Raw genomic sequence first — 23,636 nt, 5'->3', positions numbered from 1 at the left:
TCCAATCTCTCAGCCCATTGGTTGGTAGAAGCAACTAATCGTGGTTCTGTGGTCAACGAACGCTGTGGTTCAATACTTATAATTTTCCATCTTTGGCATGATTGTGCCTGTGAATGACAGGCTTTTAATGTGTGTGTGTGTCTGTGTGTGTGTGTGTGTGTGTGTGTGTGTGTGTGTGTGTGTGTGTGTGTGTGTGTGTGTGTGTGTGTGTGTGTGTGTGTGTGTGTGTGTGCGCATGTGTGTTTAAGAGACTTTGTGCTTGTATTCATCATGTGTTTTTGTACATTCTTGTGCTTTTGGCCTCAAGTTTTCAGATTTTTTTTCTGTTTCTTGTTCTCCACACTGCCTAATTGTCTCATATTAGTTATATTAGAGAGCCTTTTCCAAACACATCACCTCTCCTGTCCTGCTCAACTGAACATACCCTCGGCCATGGGGAAATCACTGCATACCACAGTTTCAAAACGGGCCCAAAAGGAATCATTCAATTGACACTTTAATCCCGACGAAGCAATTACGAACCCTCAAGCCTGTTTCTCAAAACACACACTGACACACACACACACACACACACACACACACACACACACACACACACACACACACACACACACACACACACACACACACACACACACACACACACACACACACACACACACACACACACACACAATTAGGCTTTGAATGAGCTAAGGATATGAAAATGGAAAGCAATCTAGCTACGGCGAACCTACGAAACGCAAACGGCAGCCAAGCCTGAAGAAAAACCCCAGGCGGTTAAAATGCTCGCATGTAATTTCATGGCATTTCCTTCATCTTCTTTTTTTTGCTTGTTTGCTCGAATAGCTATTGTTCCCCTGCGACCTGGATTTCTCTTTAATGATCGCCGCAAAAAGTGTAGAAAAAGGGTTCTTGATGTAGTCCATGAAATCAACTCTTCGAGGTGGGGAGTCTGTGGTCTATTCAATGCAACACAATGAACGCTATGAGCAATGTACATTGAATTGCATTTCTCTTCTCCGTGACGTTTAATTGATCCATGTTTAGGTCCAAAAGGCTCCTCAATAGCTTCTACCCCCAAGCCATAAGACATAAGCCGCTGACTATTATCTGTGCATAGTTACTTTAACCCTACCTACATGTACATTACTTTGACTAACCTGTAGCCCCGCACACTGACTCGGTACCGGTGCCCCATGCATATAGCCTCGTTATTGTTATTTTATTGTGTTACTTTTCTATTTTTCTTGAGTTATTTAGTAATAATATTTAGTCATATCTTCTTATCTGTATTTCTTGAACTGCATTGTTGGTTAAGGGCTTGTATAAGTAAGCATTTCACTGTTAGGTCTACACCTGTTCTATTCGGCATTTCACTGTTAGGTCTACACCTGTTCTATTCGGCATTTCACTGTTAGGTCTACACCTGTTCTATTCGGCATTTCACTGTTAGGTCTACACCTGTTCTATTCGGCATTTCACTGTTAGGTCTACACCTGTTCTATTCGGCATTTCACTGTTAGGTCTACACCTGTTCTATTCGGCATTTCACTGTTAGGTCTACACCTGTTCTATTCGGCATTTCACTGTTAGGTCTACACCTGTTCTATTCGGCATTTCACTGTTAGGTCTACACCTGTTCTATTCGGCATTTCACTGTTAGGTCTACACCTGTTCTATTCGGCATTTCACTGTTAGGTCTACACCTGTTCTATTCGGCATTTCACTGTTAGGTCTACACCTGTTCTATTCGGCATTTCACTGTTAGGTCTACACCTGTTCTATTCGGCATTTCACTGTTAGGTCTACACCTGTTCTATTCGGCATTTCACTGTTAGGTCTACACCTGTTCTATTCGGCATTTCACTGTTAGGTCTACACCTGTTCTATTCGGCATTTCACTGTTAGGTCTACACCTGTTCTATTCGGCATTTCACTGTTAGGTCTACACCTGTTCTATTCGGTGCATGTGACAAATACAATTTGATTTGATTTGATCTTTGATTGATCGCGACCAGAGTGACGGGATGGAAGTTCCCCGCCCTTGAATCTGAGCCGTATACAGCTGTTACCGGTGATCACCTGAAGACTGAGAAAAATCAACATTGTAAAAGACAAGTCAGTGTTTGCAACAAGCGGAACAACAGTGTGGTTTTGGGATAAAATAGCTTACAGTTATTTGTAAACCTCTGGTTGAGGTTGAGAGTCAGGCTTGGATTAGATTATACGAGGTTGTTTTTGTCCGCAGTGTTTTTTTGTTTTATTGTGGTTGAGTTTTATGTTGCTCAGGTCTGAGTGAGCGAGGCTTCAGTCACTAACAGCAATTAGTTCTGCTGTTTTGATTTTAGCCTCAATAAACTTGCGCCAGGCAAAGCCCAAGTAAAACAATATGTGTGTGTCAGTGTGTGTGTGTGTGTGTGTTTGTGCGTGCTTGCGTGTGTGTGTGTGTGTGTGTGTGTGTGTGTGTGTGTGTGTGCGTGCGTGCGTGCTTGCGTGCGTGTGTGTGTGTACGTACGCACTCTTGCGCGTTATAATCAGAGCAGGTTCCAAATGTGGTGTTTTGGCCTGAGATGAATCCCAGGGGAAATGATACCATCACCACAAAATTCACAATCTTTGGAAGGAAAACAAAAGCACACGCATAATAAGTTTGGATTCATGATGTCAAAACATGAAGAGTGGTTGTTACCGAGCAACCATGTGTTGTTTTGTACTTATTTATCTTCAGAGAGTTGCTGCAGCAGAGTAAGAGAACAAGGATCTGTATAACATTTTTTAAATCAATTGTACGCCAATTCATAGGTATCAAGTGTACATTGTAGGAGCTATAACAATCAAGTAGTTACATATAGCCGTATTTCATACTCAATATCATTGTTCATAAATCTATGTAACGCAAAAAAAAAACGTATCTAACAATACCAGTCATGATGGCCATTGAAAACAGAATCATCCATAACTTGATACTCCATCGTCGATCTGTCCGTATTAAAAAACATAAAAGTTTCCAAAGACACTGATCTATCTGAAGATCTCACCAGACAAACATGTGCCAAGAGAAACCAATCAGTGTGGCTCGCTCAGACACTCTGTCTGGAGAGAGAGAGAGAGAGAGAGAGAGAGAGAGAGAGAGAGAGAGAGAGAGAGAGAGAGCGAGAGAGAGAGAGAGAGAGATAGAGGGGGGGAGTAAGAGAGAGAGAGAGGGAGTAAGAGAGAGAGAGAGAGGGAGTAAGAGAGAGAAGGAGGGAGAGAGAGGGGCGAGAGATGGGGTGTGGAGAGACAGTTAACTAACAGAGACTGGAATACTAAGCCGCTATTCTAGAACCAATAGAATATTTTCCCAGAAAAGTGAATGAGCAGCAGAACATGTATCTTGTCCCTAGGAACATTATCAGCTATGTATTGTCTCATCACTGGGGCCAAGCTTCCTGCCGTCCAGGACCTATATACTAGGCGGTGTCAGAGAAAAGCCCCAAAAATTGTCAAAGACTCCAGTCGCCTAAGTCATAGACTGTACTCTCTGCTTCCACACGTTATTCGGTACCGGAGCGGTAAGTCTAGGTCCAAAAGGCTCCTTAATAGCCCCCAAGCCATAAGACTGCTGAACAATTAATCAAATAGCCACCTGGTCTATTTACTCTCACACACCCCACACGCCCCCTTTTTTTACACTGCTGCTAGTCTCTGTTTATTATCTATGCATAGTCACTTTACCCCTACCTACATGTACAAATTACCTCGACTAACCTGTACATTGACTCGGTACCGGTACCCCCTGTATATAGCCTCGTTATTGTTATTTTATTGTGTTACTTTTTATTGTCTTTTTTTAAACTTTATTTTACTTAGTAAATATTTCCGTAACTCTATTTCTTGAACTGCTTCATTGGTTAAGGGCTTGTAAGTAAGTATTTCACGGTAAGGTGTACACCTGCACCTGTTGTTTTCGGCAAATGTGACAAATGCATTTGATTTGTCTCCAGGTGCGTTTGCCCCCTTAATGTACTTAATACAACAGAGAGAGAGAGAGAGAGAGAGAGAGAGAGAGAGCGAGAGAGAGAGAGAGAGAGCGAGAGAGAGAGAGAGAGAGAGAGAGAGAGAGAGAGAGAGAAGGCACTTAAGACTAACTCGGTGGGCTGGTCCACAGTTAGTGCAGAAGATCCAAGTGGATCCTAAAGGCTCAGTCGTGATCTATCCAGTCCATTACAGAGGTCTTATCTCTCTGAGGGGCCCTCTCTGTTGCCTTTGGGAAGTGGGGCTTTGGATCGCTGGGGTTTTGGCTGGAGGCGAATGCCAGCGCGGACGGCCCTGGCCAGGTCAATCCACCTCATCTGGAGTTGATTGAGACCACACTAGAGGAGAAGACGGCATCCCAGACTCACAACCCAGATGGCATCCCTAGCCGTGCCCTCAGAGCATGTGCAGACCAGCTAGCTGATGTGTTTTCGGACATTTTAAATTTCTCTCTAGCTCAGGCCTCTATCCCCTCCTGCTGCAAGATGTCCATTATCATCCCTGTGCCCAAGGAAGGGAAAGTAACTGAACTGAATGATTTCTGACCCGTAGCACTCTCTTCCATCATCATGAAGTGCTTTGAGAGGCTAATCAAAGACCATACCATCTGACCGACCCATGTTTATCAACTACAGCTCAGCCTTCAATACCACAGTGCCCTCTAAGCTCACCACAATGCCCACGGCCCTGGGACTGAACTCCTCCCTGTGCAAGTGGTGAAGGTAGGCAACATCACCTTCACCACTAATCCTCAACACGGGGGCCCCACAAGGGTGGGTCTTCAGTCTCCTCCTGTACTCCCTGTATACCCATGACTGCGTGGCCTCACACAGTTCCAACTCCACCATCAAGTTCGCTGATGACACGACAGTAGTAGGCCTGATTACCAACAACGGTGAGATGGCCTACAGGGAGGAGGTAGGCACTCTGACGGCGTGGTGCCAGGTAAACAACCTCTTCCTCAACGTCAGCAAAACAAAGGAGCTGATTGTGGACTTCAGGCCAATAGACTGCTGAATAGCCACCATTATTCAGCTGCCTGCTCCCCCCCCCCCCCCGACTTCCACTTCCACAGGATGTCACATTTGATTGGAGCACGCTGACTTCTAAATGTCTCGTTTTATGCATCTGATTGGGGCTTTGACATGTTAAATGTCTCATTTCTGTACAACGCTTTGCACCAATGTACTATAGCAGGGAATGAATTGAATGGGTTTAATTTTAGACCGTTGGATAACAGCTTTGAGGCTCTGCATCACAGTTCTGAATTAGATTTGCACACACACACACAAACACACACACACACTACACACACGCACACATGCACGCATGCGCAGATACACACACACAAACACACACACACGCACACATGCACGCATGCGCAGACACACACACAAACACACACACACTACACACACGCACACATGCACGCATGCGCAGATACACACACACAAACACACACACACACGCACACATGCACGCATGCGCAGACACACACACAAACACACACACACTACACACACGCACACACGCACGCATGCGCAGACACACACACACACAAACACACACACACACACGCACGCATGCGCAGACACACACACATACACACAAACAGAAACACCACAATGTAGTGTGTTAGTCCTTTACTTCGCTCCACTGTCTCTGGTAATTGTGTGAGTGTGTGTCCACTCTCCACCTCTCACTGTTGCTGGCCTGGACAGTTAAACACCTTACTGTATAGTGGTGACGGACAGATCTCTATAAACAGCGCTCCATAAGGATTTGCTCATACAATTAGAATGGGGTTTGCTTTTCACTACGTGCCACTGTAGAGTGTCAGACTGACAAGGCTTGAGTCCCAAATGGCAACCTGTTCCTTATTTAGTGCACTACACTCCTTTTGACTAGAGACCTGTGACACCTTATTTCCTATAGGTCTATCATGCACCATTGGTCAAAAGTAGTGCACTATAGAGGGAATAGGGTCCCTTTATACGCAGACAATGTCTTTGAGTTGATGGCCGCTTTCTACCTTGTGTCTGTAACTGTCATTGGAACGGAGTTACACTGAACAGGGTTCCTCTCCTCAGTGAGGGAGTTCGGCTACGCTCTAATTCCTGTGTTTGAGAAGGTAGACGTTGTAATTGAGTTTGGAACGTTTTTTAAAATGAGGGCACCACAAATAGGGAGGTAATTAGCAGGATACAGTCAGTGATGTGGCAAACGAGGGGACCAAAAATGATGCTGTGGCAGAAGGCCAAGGAGACTATCCTTTGTGGGTGTGTGTAGGGAGGGCATCAGAGAAACAATGCACGAAGGGAAAGGAATAAGTCATTAAAGAAAACACGTGTGCCTCCCTGTCTACATAGAGCTAATGAAAAAACTACAGTTTGAAGGTGAAATAGTTTTAATAGCCCACCTGAACATGACCATTCCCCTGTCTAGGTGTTGAGACAGAGAGAGGAAGCTATCATATCTACCGTAGAAAAACATGTTAGGGGGATTAATAAAGATTGAATGTTACCTTACAGAATAGACGTTGTAAACACTAAAGCTCAACTGAAAGACATAAACACTTATGAGATATTTCTCAATGGTGGCAAAGTTGAGTCTACTAGCATCCGTTAAAGGGGTGTAGTGTTTTGATTGGCTCTGGGTTGTTGTTGTTATTCTGGCCACCCTAGCCAAGAACAGATACCATGTCAAAACAAACACTCTCGGCTTCCAACTGAGGGGCGGGGAGAGCGGAGAGCAGCTTTCCAAACGGATGCAGTTGGTTTGTATTTTTGATCCACTCTGGAATGCATGAAAATAAAGATTCTCCATTGGAGAAAGAGGCATAAACAAATGATAGGAAGACTTCTTTTCTGTTTCTCTCTCAGTAGTCCGTCCTCCCTTTTACCTCAGTGACCCCAAGAGAATGTTCCTTCAGGTGTACTGAACAAAACTCCCAGCCTGCATCAGGCAGACATCCTTACTTCCTTGGGGGGGGGGGGGTCACTGGACTACTGCCAGGCATATAGATCCTTTTAATTTGATGAATGGCTTGAGGACATTGGCACCATGATGGCCCCATAAGGTGTTAGAACCTCCCAGCAATATCTTTTGCTCGTCTGGCATCAGTCTTGCATCAGTCTTACATCAGTCTTGCATCGGTCTTGCATCAGTCCCTTGTAATATCTCAAACAATGTGCCTCACTCAAGTCAATGCAGCATCTGTTCACATTCGATGCAACCACTGCGGTTGCTATTCCCACCTCTACCATTGCTGTTTTAATGACAGTGTGTGTGTGTGTGTGTGTGTGTGTGTGTGTGTGTGTGTGTGTGTGTGTGTGTGTGTGTGTGTGTGTGTGTGTGTGTGTGTGTGTGTGTGTGTGTGTGTGTGTGTGTGTGTGTGTGTGTGTGTGTGTGTGTGTGTGTGTGGGTGTGTGTGTGTGGATATCTCCACCAGCAGCTCTGCACATATGGATTACTCTTCTCATCTCTCCACTCTGCTCGCTTGCCAAAGTATGTGAGGCGTTTTGGAATGCAGTTTCCTTTCCTTTACACACATTATTCTCCAGAGTCTTTAGTATCTCTACTATCTCTCTCTCTCTCTCTCAATTCGATTTAAGGGCTTTGTTGGCGTGCTTCTACACCTGCGTTGCTTGCTGTTTGGGGTTTTAGGCAGGGTTTCTGTACAGCACTTTGTGACGTTGGCTGATGTAACAAAAAAAACGGCTTTTTAAATACATTTGATTGATTGATAGGAAACATATGTTTACATTGCCAAAGCAAGTGAAATAGATAATAAACAAGAGTGAAATAAACAATAGACAATTTACAGCAAACACTACACAAAAGTTCCAAAAGAATAAAGACATTCCAAAATGTCATATTGTGTCAAATACAGTGTTGTAATGATGTGCAAATAGTTAAAGTACAAAGGGAAAAAAAATAAACGTAGATATAGGTTGCATTTACAATATGTTTGTCCTTCACTGATTGCCCTTTTCTTATGGCAACAGGTCACAAATCGTGCTGCTGTGATTGCACACTGTGGTATTTCACCCAATAGATATGGGAGTTTATCAAAATGTGGTTTGTTTTCAAATTCTTTGTAGGTCTGTGTAATCTGAGGGAAATAGGTGTCTCTAATATGGTCATACATTTGGCAGGAGGTGCAGCTCAGTTTCTTCTCATTTTGTGGGCAGTGTGCACATAGCCTGTCTTCTCTTGAGAGCCTATGGCGGCCTCTCTCAATAGCAAGGCTAAGCTCCCTGAGTCTGTACATAGTCAAAGATTTCCTTAATTTTGGGTCAGTCACAGTGGTCAGGTATTCTGCCACTGTGTACTTTCTGTTTAGGGCCAAATAACATTCTAGTTTGCCAAAGTATTTTGTAAATTCTTTCCAATATGTCAAGTAATCCATTTTTGTTTTCTCATGATTTGCTTGGGTCTAATTCTGTTGGTGTCCTGGGGCTCTGTTGGGTCTGTTTGTGTTTGCTTAGGTGGCTCTTCTCCAGGTTCATCTCTCTGTAGGTGATGGCTTTGTTATGGAAGGTTTGGTTATCACTTCCTTTTAAGTGGTTGTAGAATTGAATGGCTCTTTTCTGGATTTTGATAATTGGCGGGTATCAGTCTAATTCCACTCTGCATGTATTATTTTGTGTTTTACATTGTACACTTGCGATATTGTAGCAGAATTCTGCATGCAGAGTCTCAATTTGGTGTTTGTCCCATTTTGTGAATTCTTGGTTGGTGTGCGGATCCCATACCTCACAACCATAAAGGACAATGGATTCTATAGCTGATTCAAGTATTTTTTGCCAGATGGAAGTTACCTGTGGTGCTGAGGTTTAGGCTGAAGTATGTATAGTTTTTTGTGCGCTCTAGGGCAATGGTGTCTAGATGGAATTTGTATTTGTGATCCTGGCAACTGGACCTTTTTTGGAACACCATTATTTTTGTCTTATTGAGATTTACTGTCAGGGCCCAGGTCTGACAGAATCTGTGCAGAAGATCTTGGTGCTGCTGTAGGCCCTCCTTGGTTGGGGACAGACGCACCAGATTATCAGCAAACAGTAGACATTTGTCATCAGATTCTCGTAGGGTGAGGCTGGGTGCTGCAGACTGTTCTAGCGTCCTCGCCAATTCGTTGACATATATGTTGAAAGGGTGGCACTTAATCTGCATCCCTGTCTCACCCCACAGACTTGTGGAAAGAAATATGTGTATTTTGCCAATTTTGAAGGCACACATTTTGTTTGTGTACATGGATTTTATAATGTTGTATGTTTTTCCCCCAACACCACTTTCCATCAATTTGTATAGCAGATCCTCATGCCAAATTGAGTCAAAATATTTTTTTGAAATCAACAAAGCATGAGAAGAGTTTGCCTTTGTTTTGGTTTGTTTGTTTGTCAATTAGGGTGTGCAGGGTGAATACGTGGTCTGTCGTAAGGTAATTTGGTAAAAAGCCAATTTGACATTTGCTCAGTACATTGTTTTCCCAGGGTTGCTGTTGACGCATATCCCATGGTAGTTATTGGGGTCAAATGTGTCTACACTTTTGTGGATTGGGGTGATCAGTCCTTGGTTCCAAATATTGGGGAAGATGACAGAGCTAAGGATGATGTTAAAGAGTTTAAGTATATTGGAATTTGTGATCTGTATATTTGATCATTTCATTGAGGATACCATCAACACCACAGGCCTTTTTAGGATGGAGGGTTTGTATTTTTTCCTGTAGTTCATTCAATGTGGAGAATCCAGTGGGTTTTGGTAGTCTGTAATAGTTGATTCTAAGATTTGTATTGACCATGTATATGTTCTTTGTTATAGGGCCAAAAATATTGGAGAAGTGGTTTACCAATACATCTCCGTTTTGGATAGATAACTTTTCGTATTGTTGTTTTGTTTAATGTTTGCCAATTTTCCCAGAAGTGGTTAGAGTCTATGGATTCTTCAATTTCATTGAGCTGTTTTCTGATGTGCTGTTCCTTCTTTAGTGTATTGCTGTATTGTTTTAGTGATTCACCGTAGTGAAGGCGTAGGCTCAGGTTTTCTGGGTTGGATAGGTTTCTCAATTTCTTTCTTAGGTTTTTGCATTCTTCAACAAACCATTATGTCATTGTTATTAATTTTGTCCGGTTTTCTTTTAGAAATGTTTTGATTTGATAGGGAAGCTGAGAGGTCAAATATGCTGTTTAGATTTTCTACTGCCAAGTTACATCTGCACTATCACAGTGGAACATTTATCCAATGCTGTCTGAAAGGGATTGAATTTGTTGTTGCCTAATTGTTGTTTGGTAGGTTTCCACACTACTGTCCTTCCATCTATAGCATTTCTTAATATTATTCAGTTCCTTTGGCTTTGATGCCTCATGATTGAATATTGCTCTGTTCAAGATATCACGTTTACATCTAGACACATGAAAAATAGGAAGTATATGGAGGGTTCGGGGCAACAGAAGACGAACAGCGGAGGGGTTAATGATTTTGGAGCATAGGGGAAAGGTCTCGGCTTACAGGGGGTGTAGCCGCGGGGCTAAAGCGGCGTGCCAGCGCATCTGGCTTAACTGAATACCGGTGGGTGTTGCTGAAGCAAAGTGGCCCCGGCCTTACTGAACCCCTCCCGGAGGTCCTGGTACTCCGCAAGAATGGCAGAGAGGTTCAGGGCAATTTCCAAGCCCCCAGGAAGATGTCCCGGGGCAGGCAGAGCAGATTTCACGTAATGACAGAATGGGTCCCAGCCCATGATGGCACCAGTAGACCAGTCAATCGAGGGATTGTGTCGCTGGAGCCAAGAGAATACCAATACCACAGGAACCTGTGGAGACTCAATTAGCAGGAATTTGATCATCTCACTGTGGTTCCCCGACACTCGTAGGTTGATGGGGGTGGTATGGTGTGTGACCCGGCCTATAGAGCACCCATCCAGCGCTCTAACATTCATGGGAATGGAGAGGGATTGAGTAGGAATGCCCAGCTTGGACACCAGGGCAACGTCCATAAGACGGCCCCCTGAGTCGATGAGTATCTGGAGAGACTTGGACTGGTCACCCCACAGCAGGGTGGCATGGAGAGGGGGGCGAGTAGGGGGAGAAGCAAAATTGTCCTTAAGACCCACCAGTGTACTCATTCCTACCAATGAGCTAGGTCTCTTGAAAGGACAGGTACTGTAGACACATAATGACCGGCAGTACCACAATACAGACAACTCTGGGTGTTAAGTCTGTGTTGCATCGGCTCGGTAAGAGGTAAATGGCAGACTTTGGAGGCTCTTGGAGGAACTCGGGTAAACTCGGATCCTCTCGGGGGCGTAGATGCCGGGGACTTCCGGAGTTCATCAGATGCAAGGTGGGATCCTTGAGTGAGCGATTGGGACCGCAATCAGACCACTTCTCCTTCCTACATTCCCGTAGCTGTCCATTGATCCGGATAGTCAAAGCGATGAGTGAGTAGAGATCCGTCAGTAGTTCCCGGCCTGCAAGCAGGTCCTTTACTTCCTCTGATAATCCGTGCAGGAACATGTTGAACAGCACTTCTGGGTTCCAGGCACCCTCCGCTGCTAGCGTGCGGAAATCCACCACATAGCCTGCCACACTGAGGGAGTCCTGTCAAAGCTGGAGTAACTTCTGGGCAGCCTCTCTCCCGGACACCGGAGCCTCGAAAACATTTCTCACCTCCGCCACGAATACCTCCAGACTGAGGCATACGGTGGATTGTTGCTCCCACACCGTCGTGGCACAAGCGAGTGCCCTCAGCGTAATAATGTACGCTATCCTTGAATGGTCCGAGGGGAACGAAGAAGGCTGCAGCTCGAAAATGAGGGAGCACTGGGAGAGAAAGGCCCGGCAGGTTCTGGAATCTCGGTCGTAGCACTCCAGGGGAGGTAAGAGGGGTTCCCGGGAAACCGGGGTGATGGCGCTGGTACCAGCCGGGTTACTGAGGGTCTGGGAGGTTACCATTGTGGTAGGCTGCCTGGTAGACCACCCACGGAATTGCTCCCACAATGCGTCCAATTCTAGGTTGTGACGTTCGGCCACGTCCTGGAACCCTTCCATCAGGCCGCAAAGCAAATACTCGTGCCTATCAATGGTGACTCCTTGGGAGGAGATGGCGTTGCGGAGCTGGTCCAAGTCTGCTGGGTCAGTCATGGCCAATTCGTACTATCACGTTTCAGGTAAGACCCAAATGCAGACTGTGTTGAAGTAACAATGTTTATTACAGCAACAGGGGCAGGCAAATGACAGGTCAAGGCAGGCAGGGGTCGATAATCCAGAGTAGTGGGACAAAGGTTTAGGATAGCAGGCAGGCTCAGGGTCAGGTCAGGCAGAGGTCGGTAATCCAGGGTAGGGATAAAGGTGCAGGCCAGGGCCAGGCAGAGTGGTCAGATAGGCGGGCTCAAAGTCAGGACAGGCAAGGGTCAAAACCAGGAGGGTGAGAAAAAGAGAGACTGGGGAAAAGCAGGAGCTGAGATAAAAATTCTGGTTGACCTGACAAACAAGACGAACTGGCCCAGACAAACAGAGAACACAAGTATAAGTACCCAGGGGATAATGGGGAAGATGGATGACACCTGGAGGGGGGTGGAGACAAGCACAAGGACAGGTGATTCAGATCAGGGCGTGACACAATTCGCTTCTTGCGTCGAGCAATCCCGTATCCGGGAGCGTAATCATAGCCTCAAGCTCATTACCATAACGCAACGTTAACTATTCATGAAAATCGCAAATGAAATGAAAGAAATATATTCACTCACAAGCTTAGCCTTTTGTTAACAACACTGTCATCTCAGATTTTCAAAATATGCTTTTCAACCATAGCTACACAAGCATTTGTGTAAGAGTATTGATAGCTAGCATAGCATTAAGCCTAGCATTCAGCAGGCAACATTTTCACAAAAACAAGAAAAGCATTCAAAAAAATAATTTACCTTTGAAGAACTTCGGATGTTTTCAATGAGGAGACTCTCAGTTAGATAGCAAATGTTCAGTTTTTCCCAAAATATTATTTGTGTAGGAGAAATCGCTCCGTTTTGTTCATCACGTTTGGCTAAGAAAAAAAAACAAAAATTCAGTCATTACAACGCCAAACTTTTTTCCAAATTAACTCCATAATATTGACAGAAACATGGCAAACGTTGTTTAGAATCAATCCTCAAGGTGTTTTTCACATATCTATTCGATGATAAATCATTCGTGGCAGTTTGGTTTCTCCTCTGAAGCAAATGGAAAAATACACGCAGCTGGAGATTACGCAATCATTTCGACGGAGGACACCAAGCGAGCACCTGGTAAATGTAGTCTCTTATGGTCAATCTTCCAATGATATGCCTACAAATACGTCATAATGCTGCAGACACCTTGGGGAAACGACAGAAAGTGTAAGCTCATTCCTGGCGCATTCACAGCCATATAAGGAGACATTGGAACACAGCGCCTTCAAAATCTGGGGCATTTCCTGTTTGAAATTTCATCTTGGTTTCGCCTGTAGCATCAGTTCTGTGGCACTCACAGAAAATATCTTTGCAGTTTTGGAAACGTCAGAGTGTTTTCTTTCCAAAGCTGTCAGTTATATGCATAGTCGAGCATCTTTTCGTGACAAAATATCTTGTTTAAAACGGGAACGTTTTTTTATCCAAAAATTAAAAGAGCGCACCCTATATCGAAGAAGTTTTGCTGTGATCTGATAGGGGTGTCAGTGGGCGTGAATGCTCTGAGAGACTCTGGGTTGAGGTCAGTGATAAAGTATGCTACAGTATTACTGCCAAGAGATGAGCTATAGGTGTACCTAACATAGGAACATAGGAGTCCCCTCTAAGCCTACCGTTGACTATGTGCATACCCAGCGTGCAACAAAGCTGCAGGAGTTGTGACCAGTTTTTGTTGGTTATGTTGCCATAGTTGTGTCTAGGGGGGCATATGGGGGAGGGAATGCTGTCACCTCCAGGTAGGTGTTTGTCCCCCTGTGTGCTGAAGGTGTCAGGTGTTTGTCCAGTTCTGGTATTTAGGTCGCCAGAGACATTTCCCTGGGCCCGGAAATGATTGATTTCCCCCTCCAGGACGAAGAAGCTGTCTTCAAAGTATGGGGATTCTAGTGGGGGGATATTTTTCTCTGTTAAGATCATTTCCTTTTGAATTTCTAGCCAAATGTAAAATGTTCCTGTTTTGATTAATTTAACAGAGTGAGTTAGGGCTGCTCTATACCAAATTAGCATACCCCCTGAGTCCCTTCCTTGCTTCACACCTGGTAGTTTGATGGATGGGACTACCAGCTCTCTGTAACCTAGAGGGCAACCAGTGGATCCGTCTCCTCTATACCATGTTTCTTGTAGGATGACAATGTCTCTATTTTGGATTTCTTTGTTGAAGTCTGGGTTCCTGCTCTTTAGGCCAAAGGCAGATGACCTCAGGCCTTGGATATTCCAGGGTGAGATAGTGAAGGCCTTATGTTCCATAAAGTGTCCAATGTTGTTAGTCGTGTGGTTTGGCCTCAGACCAGTAAGTGTGACCAGAGCCTGCTGAGCATCTGGTACATGCCATTGGCTTGGGCAAGTTTAAGAGTTCCCAAGTCTAGAACAGACTATGGGAGGCAGACAGTCATGACCACTTGGAACTCTATTCCACATCAGGTAACTAATGCAAGCAGTAGAATCAGATTTTAAAAAACAGATTAAAAATACACCTTATGGAACAACAGGGACTGTAAGTGTGAGCAGAGCCTGCTGAGCAGCTGGTACTCTCCTCTCTCTCTCTCCCCTTCTCTCTCGCTCTCCCCTTCTCTCTTTCTCTCTCTAAAGCTTTGACAGAAATCTAGCCAAATACATTTAAACTCTGTTTTTCACAATTCCTGACATAAAAAATTCTCTGTTTTAGGTCAGTTAAGATCACCACTTTATTTTAAGAATGTGAAATGTCGTGAGAATAGAGAGAGACTAATTTATTTCAGCTTTTAACTCTTTCATCACATTCCCAATGGGTCAGAAGTTTCCATACACTCAATTAGTATTTGGTAGCATTACCTTTAAATTGTTTAACTTGAGTCAAACATTTCGGGTAGCCTTCCACAAGCTTTTGGCCCATTCCTCCTGACAGAGCTGGTGTAACTGAATCAGGTTTGTAGGCGTCCTTGCTCGCACACACTTTTTCAGTTCTGCCCACAAATGTTCTATAGGATTGAGGTCAGGGCTTTGTGATGGCCACTCCAATACCTTGACTTTGTTGTCCTTAAGCCATTTTGCCACAACTTTGGAAGTGTGCTTGGGATCATTGTCCATTTGTAAGACCCATTTTGCGACCAAGCTTTAACTTCCTGACTGATGTCTTGAGATGTTGCTTCAATATATCCACATAATTGTCCTACCTACAGATGCCATCTATTTTGTGAAGTGCACCAGTCCCTAAAGGACAGCAAAGCACCCCCACAACATGATGTTGCCACCCCCGTGCTTCACGGTTGGTATGTTGTTCTTCGGCTTGGAAGCCTCCCCCTTTTTCCTCCAAACATAACGATGGTCATTATGGCCAAACAGTACTATTTTTGTTTTATCAGACCAGAGAACATTTCTCCAAAAAGTACGATCTTTGTCCCCATGTGCAGTTGCAAACCGTAGTCTGGCGTTTTTAGGTAGGGCGGTTCTGGAGCAATGGCTTCTTCCTTGCTGAGCGGCCTTTTAGGTTATGTCAATATAGGACCCGTTTTACTGTGGATATAGACACTGTTGTATCTGTTTCATCCAGCATTTTCACAACGTCCTTTGCTGTAGATCTGGGTTTGATTTGCACTTTTCGCACCAAAGCACGTTCATCTGTAGGCGACAGAATGCATCTCCTTCCTGAGCGGTATGAGGAACGTGGTATCTTCAGGCGTTTGGAAATTGCTCCCAAGGATGAACCAGACTTGTGGAGGTCTCCAATTTATTTTCTGAGGTCTTGCCGGATTTATTTAGATTTCCCCATGATGTCAAGCAAAGAGGCACTGAGTTTGAAGGTAGTCCTTGAAATACATCCACAGGTACACCTCCTATTAACTCAAATTATGTCAATTAGCTAATCAGAAGCTTCTAAAGCCATGGCATCATTTTCTGGAATTTTCCAAGCTGTTTAAAGGCACAGTCAACTTAGTGTATTATAAGTGAAATAATCTGTCTGTAAACAATTGTTGGAAAAATGACTTGTGTCATGCACAAAGTAGATGTTCTAACTGACTTGCCAAAACTATAGTTTGTTAACAAGACATTTGTGGAGTTTTAATGACTCCAACCTAAGTGTATGTAAACTTCCGACTTCAACAGTACACTATCCTATTGCTGCTGCTTTCTATCTTTCATGGATGGATGTATCTCACAGTAGGCCTGAGGAAATGCATGAGATGTACTCTGTACAGTATCAAAAGGTTCCAAATGCACATACTGTAGGTTCACTCAAAGCTCATAGTGTTGGTTGAGTACTATTATCTACACACACACACACCCACCCCACCACCCACCCACACACACACACACACACACACACACACACACACACACACACACACACACACACACACACACACACACACACACACACACACACACACACACACACACACACCAAGGCGTCATGCCAAAAGGAGTGTTTCGCTTGCGAGCTGCCAAATCCTACAATTAGTGAGGCCCACAACTGTTTTATATGCAGGTTGATGTTTATTGTCACGAGTCGTGTCCTGGAGGCAGAACTGAGAGATTTCCCCTTAGATAGGCCAGCTGCAAAGTCAAAATTGGCTATATTGTAAATATCTATGAAAACAATGAATTTAAGGTTAGGGTTAGGCATTAGGGTTAGCAGTGTGGTTAAGGGTTAAGGTCAGATTTTATGACTTTGTGGCTGTGCCAGCTAGTGACCACTCTGCCGAGCTGCCTTTAGAACAAGATTCATGACGCCAAACATACCCTCATAAAACTGACCGTCCTACCGATCCTTGACTTTGGCAATGTCATTTACAAAATAGCTCCAACCCTTTACTCAGCAAACTGGATGTAGTCTATCACAGTGCCATCCATTTTGTCACCAAAGCCCCATATACTACCCACCACTGCGACCTGTCTGCTCTCGTTGGCTGGCCCTCACTATATATTCGTCGCCAAACCCACTGGCTCCAGGTTATCTATAAGTCTTTGCTAGGTAAAGCCCCGCCTTATCTCAGCTCACAGGTCACCATAGCAACACCCACCAGTAGCACTCGCTCCAGCAGGTATACTGCACTGGTCATCCCCAAGGCCAACACTTCCTTTGGCGGCCTCTCCTTCCAGTTCTCTGCTGCCAATGACTGGAACGAATTGCAAAAATCTCTGAAGCTGGAGTCTTATATCTTCCTCTCTAACTTCACTGTCTTGTTCTTTTGCACCCCAGTATCTCTACTTGCACATCATCATCTGCACATCTATCACTCCAGTATTAATGCTAAATTGTAATCATTTTAGCCTCTAGGGCCTATTCATTGCCTACCTCCCTACTCTTCTACATTTTTTACACACTGTACATAGATTTGTCTATTTTTATTTTACTTTGTGTTATTGACTGTACGTTTGTTGATGTGTAACTCTGTGTTGTTGTTTTGTCGCACTGCTTTGCTTTATCTTGGCCAGGTCGCAGTTGTAAATGAGAACTTGTTCTCAACTGGCCTACCTGGTTAAATAAAGGTGAAATAAAATGTACAAAAATAAACACACAGCTGTGTCACCCCCCTGCTCTCCACCAGCCGTCGTCTCACACCCCAACACAAACTCTTGCAACCCCACAGACCTTTGAGCACCTCATAAAATACCCTAAAACACCCCAAAACACACACTTCTCTCTCAGTCACCTCTCTCTCTCCTCTACTCCACCCCATCCTGGGCACAGGCCACAATGACATCACTGTGGTTTGGTGACAGCAGACAGTTTAGGTCCAGGGGAGAACCAGGGAGGGAGAACCAGGGAGGGAGAATCAGCGAGGCCCCTCACTGTAACGAGTCAGCCTGCCTGGGTGCACTGACAGCTGGGAGCGAGCGGCAGAGAGGCCTGGAAGGCTGCGATGAGAACCAGGGTGCCTCTCTGTTGACTTTGAAGAGAGGATCAGAGAAGCCAGGCTTTTCCTCCCTCCCCTTCTCTGTCCTCCATCTCTCCATCCTTCCTTCCCTCGCTTCACGGCCTCTGTAATTACTTTACCCCGCCGGAGATGCTTGAAGTGCAGCCAATTAGACAATAAAGAACAGAACACCAGCTTCCTCTTCATTTCTTTATTTTTTCTCTCTCTCTCTCTCTCTCTCTCTCTCTCTCTCTCTCTCTCTCTCTCTCTCTCTCTCTCTCTCTCTCTCTCTCTCTCTCTCTCTATTCTCTCTCCTCTCTCTCTCTCTCTTTCTCTCTCTCTCTCTCTCTCTATTCTCTCTCCTCTCTCTCTCTTTTCTCTCTTTCTCTCGCTCTCTCCCTCCCTCCCACTCTCGCTCTCTCTCTATCTCTCTCTACTTCTCTCCTTGGTCACGCCCTTACAACCATGTCTCCAATCCTCTCACGTTCTCCATGATCTTTCCCTCACTCTCTGTCACACTCTCTCCATGATCTTTCCCTCACTCTCTGTCTCACTCTCTCCATGATATGAACTTATTTTATTGAACTACCCTTTGTGTCAACGTCTCTCCATTAATGTCTCACACTCACGTCATCTTGTTTTCACTCCCCCAGCTCCTTTATAGTCCTTGTTTCCCCCTTTTCCGCACATCCATACCATTTCAATTCATTTCATTCCAAATAAACATACCAACTGTAGCAGTTCTGGCTTGCCGTGTTATGTACAGTACAGTAGAGCAACGCAGACCAGCAGAGCAGATGTCTCTCACACTCTTTCTCTCTCCAGGATTTAACTTCTGGGCTGTGGAAATAATGTTTCTCTGTGTCTTTAATGGCCTGCCTAATTGTACAGGGATTGGTTGCAAGCTCCAGCTAAACTTAGTGCATGCGAACCAGACCATGTGTCTGAGGGAAAGGAAAGGGGAAAGGGGGATACCTAGTCAGTTGTACAACTGAATGCATTCTACTGGAATGTGTCTTCCGCATTTAACCCAACCCCTCGGAATCAGAGAGGCAGTCCTGTCCTGGGTTCAAATACTATTTGAAATCATTAAAGTACTTGGTTTGCTTTAACCTGCCTAGAAAAGCCAGATGGGCAGCGTTTACACTTTTAGGACTATTCTATTGGTCCCATTTCGCCAGGCAAGCTCCATCAAACACAGATAATGTACTTGAAATGATTTTGAATGGTGTTTGAACCCATGTGTGTGTCTGCAGCAGCTCCACTCTGCTATAACAGGGTTGCTCTAATGTTCTAGTGGTTAGCTGGCTGCTGCTGTAAAGGCTGAATGCATTTGCTATAGACATGGTTACTGTATTCAATTCACTCTGTGCAGTACCTGATGACGATCCAACAACATCCACCATCCATTCACACCTGTATGGACCTGTATACACCTTCATTCTTCAGATCCTCTCATTCTACCACAGCAAATCCACCATCCGTTCACACCTGTATTCATTCTTCAAAACCTCTCAATCAACAACAGCAAATCCACCATCCATTCACACCTGAATTCATTCTTCCAATCCTCTCATTCCACCATAGCAAATCCACCATCCATTCACACCTGTATTCATTCTTAAAATCTTCTCATTCTTCCACAGCGAATCCACCATCCATTCCTGTACCAATTCTACCAATCTCTTTGTTTTCTAATCTTCTCATTCTCCCACAGCAAATCCTGCGTCACTCGCGGGCCAACGCCACCAAGGTGATCTTCCTGATAACGGACGGCTACTCCAACGGGGGCGACCCTCGCCCGGTGGCGGCCGCTCTGAGGGCGCAGGGGGTGGAGATCTACACCCTGGGGATCTGGCAGGGGAACATCAGAGAGTTACATGACATGGCCTCACACCCTAAGGACCAGCACTGCTACCTAGTACACAACTTTGCAGAGTTCGAGGCCCTGGCTCGCCGTGCACTGCACGAAGGTGAGGCGGATGGGGCACTTGAATAGCCTGGGTACCGGTCTGTTCGTGCTATCTTTTCACTCCTTGTCATTCCTTGTCATGAGAAACATGGAATGATAGCACAAACGGACTGGTACCCAGGCTAGCACAAGGAAATATTGAGTGGGATATATTTCTCTCAACTAAGGTCACAGCAGCCCCATTTGACTAACCCACTGGGCAAAAACTGGTTGAATGAACGTTGTTACCACGTCATTTCAACAATAATCAACTTAAGGGAATTTCGTCTTTTAACCTGACAACTCAACCAAATGTAAATAAAAACTCATGTTAAACTGACGTCTGCACCCAGTGGGAATTTCAGCGGAATTCCATCCACATCGTGCGCACAGTTTGCCCTGTATGTCTCGTGTGTCTAGCCAACACATAACACCATCAAAAAGGCGGTAAAATACCTTCTCCATTCCCACAGTCCATGTGAGGGAGCAGAACCCAGAAATAGTAGTGGAGTCATCGTTTCTCAGACATCAGTTGCATCGGACCATAAAACAACAACATGCAAGAGCCGAACCGTGAATAGTGTTCCATTTAGGACTCGGTCTATTAGAAACTAGACAGTGGTAAATCATTTCTGTCAGACTGAGAGAGGGATAAGGTTGTCAGAGTGTGAGCCAAGGCAGCCAGTGCATGTTATCAGGTCTCCCTGCCGTGTGTCTCTGTTTTACTGACTCTCCCTCTCCAAGTCTGCTTCCTGGCTCTGCCAACCCCAACCCAAACACCAGTTCCTCAGCCCTATAGCCCCAGCTCCAGCCATATCGCCAGCCCCAGCTTCAGCCATATCTTCAGCCCCAGTTTCAGCCATAGCTTCAGCCCCAGTTTCAGCCCCAGCCCCAGTTTCAGCCATATTTTCAGCCCCAGCCCCAGTTTCAGCCATAGCTTCAGCCCCAGTTTCAGCCATAGCTTCAGCCCCAGCTTCAGCCATAGCTTCAGCCCCAGCTTCAGCCATAGCTTCAGCCCCAGTTTCAGCCATATCTTCAGCCCCAGTTTCAGCCCCAGCCCCAGTTTCAGCCATATTTTCAGCCCCAGTCCCAGTCTTCCACTCCAGCCCTATACCATTGATTCCATTGCACCAGACAAACTCAATTAAGTGTAGCTAAAACATTTGAACCCAGGTCTTTACCCCCGCCGACCCCAAACCCTTGACCGAACACAATCCTCAAACATCTGGCCCACAATGCTCTTTGTTTGGTTCCTACTTCTCAGGAAGAACAATCACTCGGCCAATCCTGCTTCTTTTGTTATTATTTATGAGTGAGGCAGATAAGTTTATCCAGCCCTGGCTTAGCGTAGCCTACATAACATTTTTACTATTACGCAATACAGATGTTTATACAGTAGTAGGCCAATTTACAGTAATCTACAGGATTGGAATTGACTCCATAGTTTTCAATGACTCAGAAAACAGTTTTCTCCCACCAGTGCTGACCCAACCAATTGGTTACCTTCTAATATCACAATTTGTATAGAAAAGACGAACACATGCTCCTTGACTAAAATCCCTTTTGTCCCTCTCTGAATCCCAAATTTTTCCTTCATCATAAGAACTATAAGATGCGTAAGAGGAGCGGAACTGCAATCTCGTTAAAAAAAAAGATAATAAGGTTTATGAAAGAAAAACGTTGCTAATATCCTCTGGTGACCTTTGACCTTTGTGTTTATGACCTTTGTCTCCCCTTAGACCTGCCGACAGGAAGCTACATCCAGGAAGACCTATCCCGCTGCTCGTCCCTGTGCGAGGCCGGAGCGGACTGCTGTGACATCATGGCCAGCTGCAAGTGTGGCACCCACACGGGCCAGTACGACTGCATCTGTGAGAAGGGCCACTACGGCAAGGGGCTGCAGTACGAATGCACAGGTAGGAGGATACAGACACAGGGGAATGGGCCCAGGAAGGATAGCCATGTTGACTCTGTTCTTGTTGCCTCTTGAATGAATAAGTAAGCATAAAACACACTTTAAACTATAGTCTTCTACTATGCATCTAATGGCATAATTTGAGTCCACACACCACACGTTCTGAGTGCAGTGGTTTCAAGAACCTTTGTTAGTAAGGACATCACCCGGTAATTTGGAGAGTGACATCATCGTGCTGGTTTGAGACAGGGTGGTGAAGCTTATTATGTGATGTCAGAGAGTTTCAGCCTGGGCTAGTTCACCTGTGAAAATAGACCACTTGGCCCCAGGATGCCTGTGAGCTCACAGTGAGTGAAAGTCAAATAGTCCAAATGTCATTCATTCACTAAGGAGGCCGTGTAGGCAGTCTGTACTGAGATCCTGATGTAGAAATACAGGATTTCCCCAAGGTGTAGGAGCTGACCCTGGGCTGTGTGTTTCGTTTGTGTGTGTGTGTGTGTGTGTGTGTGTGTGTGTGTGTGTGTGTGTGTGTGTGTGTGTGTATGTGTGTGAGTGCTTGTGCGTGCGCGTGTGTGTGTTGACCCTAGACCTATCAGTGTGTAGAGAAGCCTGGCAGGGGTCTCGCTCTCTCTCTCTTGGTCTCTCTCTCATTCTCCTTTCTCTCTCTCTCTCCACCTCCCCCCCTCTCTCTCTCCCCCCTCTCTCTCTTGGTCCCTCTCTCATTCTCCTTTCTCCACCCCCTCTCTCTCTCTCTCTCTCTCTCTCCACCCTCTCTCTCTCTCACCCTCCCTCCACTCTCGCTCTCTCTCAACCCCCCTCTCTCTCTCTCACCCTCACCCCCCCGCTCTCTCTCTCTCTCTCTCTCTCTCTCTCTCTCTCTCTCTCACCCCCTTCTCTCTCTCTCTCCACCCCCCCCCCTCTCTCTCTCTCTCCCTCACCCCTCCCCCTCTGTCTCACCCCTCCTCTGTCTCTCTCTCTCTCTCCACCCCCCTCTCTCTCCACTCTCTCTGTCTCTCTCCCTCCCTCTCTGTGTCTCTGCCCCCATCCTCAGCTGAGCATACACACACGTTGCATGTACATTGCTTCCAGCTTAACACATTCTAACCTCTTTCCTTCTCTCCTGTGTAAGCATGTCTGATCTTTTCAGAATCTGTATTAGATGTAGGAGAACATTAGCAGACATTACAAAGACATTTGTTGAAAGACAGTCTAGTCTGAGGCAGCCCAACAACACGTCTGGGCCGACGATTTAATCAACTGGCTCCTCGGTGAACAACACAGTTAGTAAGCTCTGTCATTGTTGGAGAGTTAGGAGGCTGCAGAACGAACAACAAACAACGGGCCACACGATGACTGACAGCTGTATTAACCATCAGCATTGTTGGATAGCGATCACCCGTAACCCAGAGGGGCGGGAGGGAAGGCGCCAGTAGCAAATCAGATGATTATCCCGTTTTCTAATTGGAGCGAAACTAGCCAACAATCTTCTCTTCTTTACAGGAGTAAATGGGTAACAATCAAGGCTGTTTTCTCTCTATGTGTCTCTCTGGATTGCAGGGACTTTTTTGTGCACATTATTAGCACAATGTGCACCGTTTTGTTCGAGCCCAGCACTAGCACACCTGGTTCAACAAATGAGGGGGCTTGATGATTAGTTGAATTAGTTGTGCTGTTACTGCTAGGTTAGAACAAAAATGTAACACCGCCCCTGAAATATGT

The 23,636-nt window shown here is 45.3% G+C and overlaps 1 protein-coding gene across 1 annotated transcript in view; it reads left to right on the top strand.

Moving 5' to 3' along the window:
* The window catches only part of LOC109896487 (sushi, von Willebrand factor type A, EGF and pentraxin domain-containing protein 1-like), a 133,933-nt gene that overhangs the window by 25,029 nt on the left and 85,268 nt on the right, over positions 1-23,636 (top strand). Inside the window, 2 exon segments of the mRNA XM_031832222.1 lie at positions 19,769-20,024; positions 21,742-21,918. Coding sequence (XP_031688082.1) covers positions 19,769-20,024; positions 21,742-21,918 — 433 coding nt within the window.

The sequence above is a fragment of the Oncorhynchus kisutch genome, linkage group LG9 (genome assembly GCF_002021735.2).
Source record: "Oncorhynchus kisutch isolate 150728-3 linkage group LG9, Okis_V2, whole genome shotgun sequence".
Classification (NCBI taxonomy): domain Eukaryota; kingdom Metazoa; phylum Chordata; class Actinopteri; order Salmoniformes; family Salmonidae; genus Oncorhynchus; species Oncorhynchus kisutch.
Note: the sequence above shows the minus strand (reverse complement) of the source record. Positions and strands in the feature narration are given on the sequence as shown.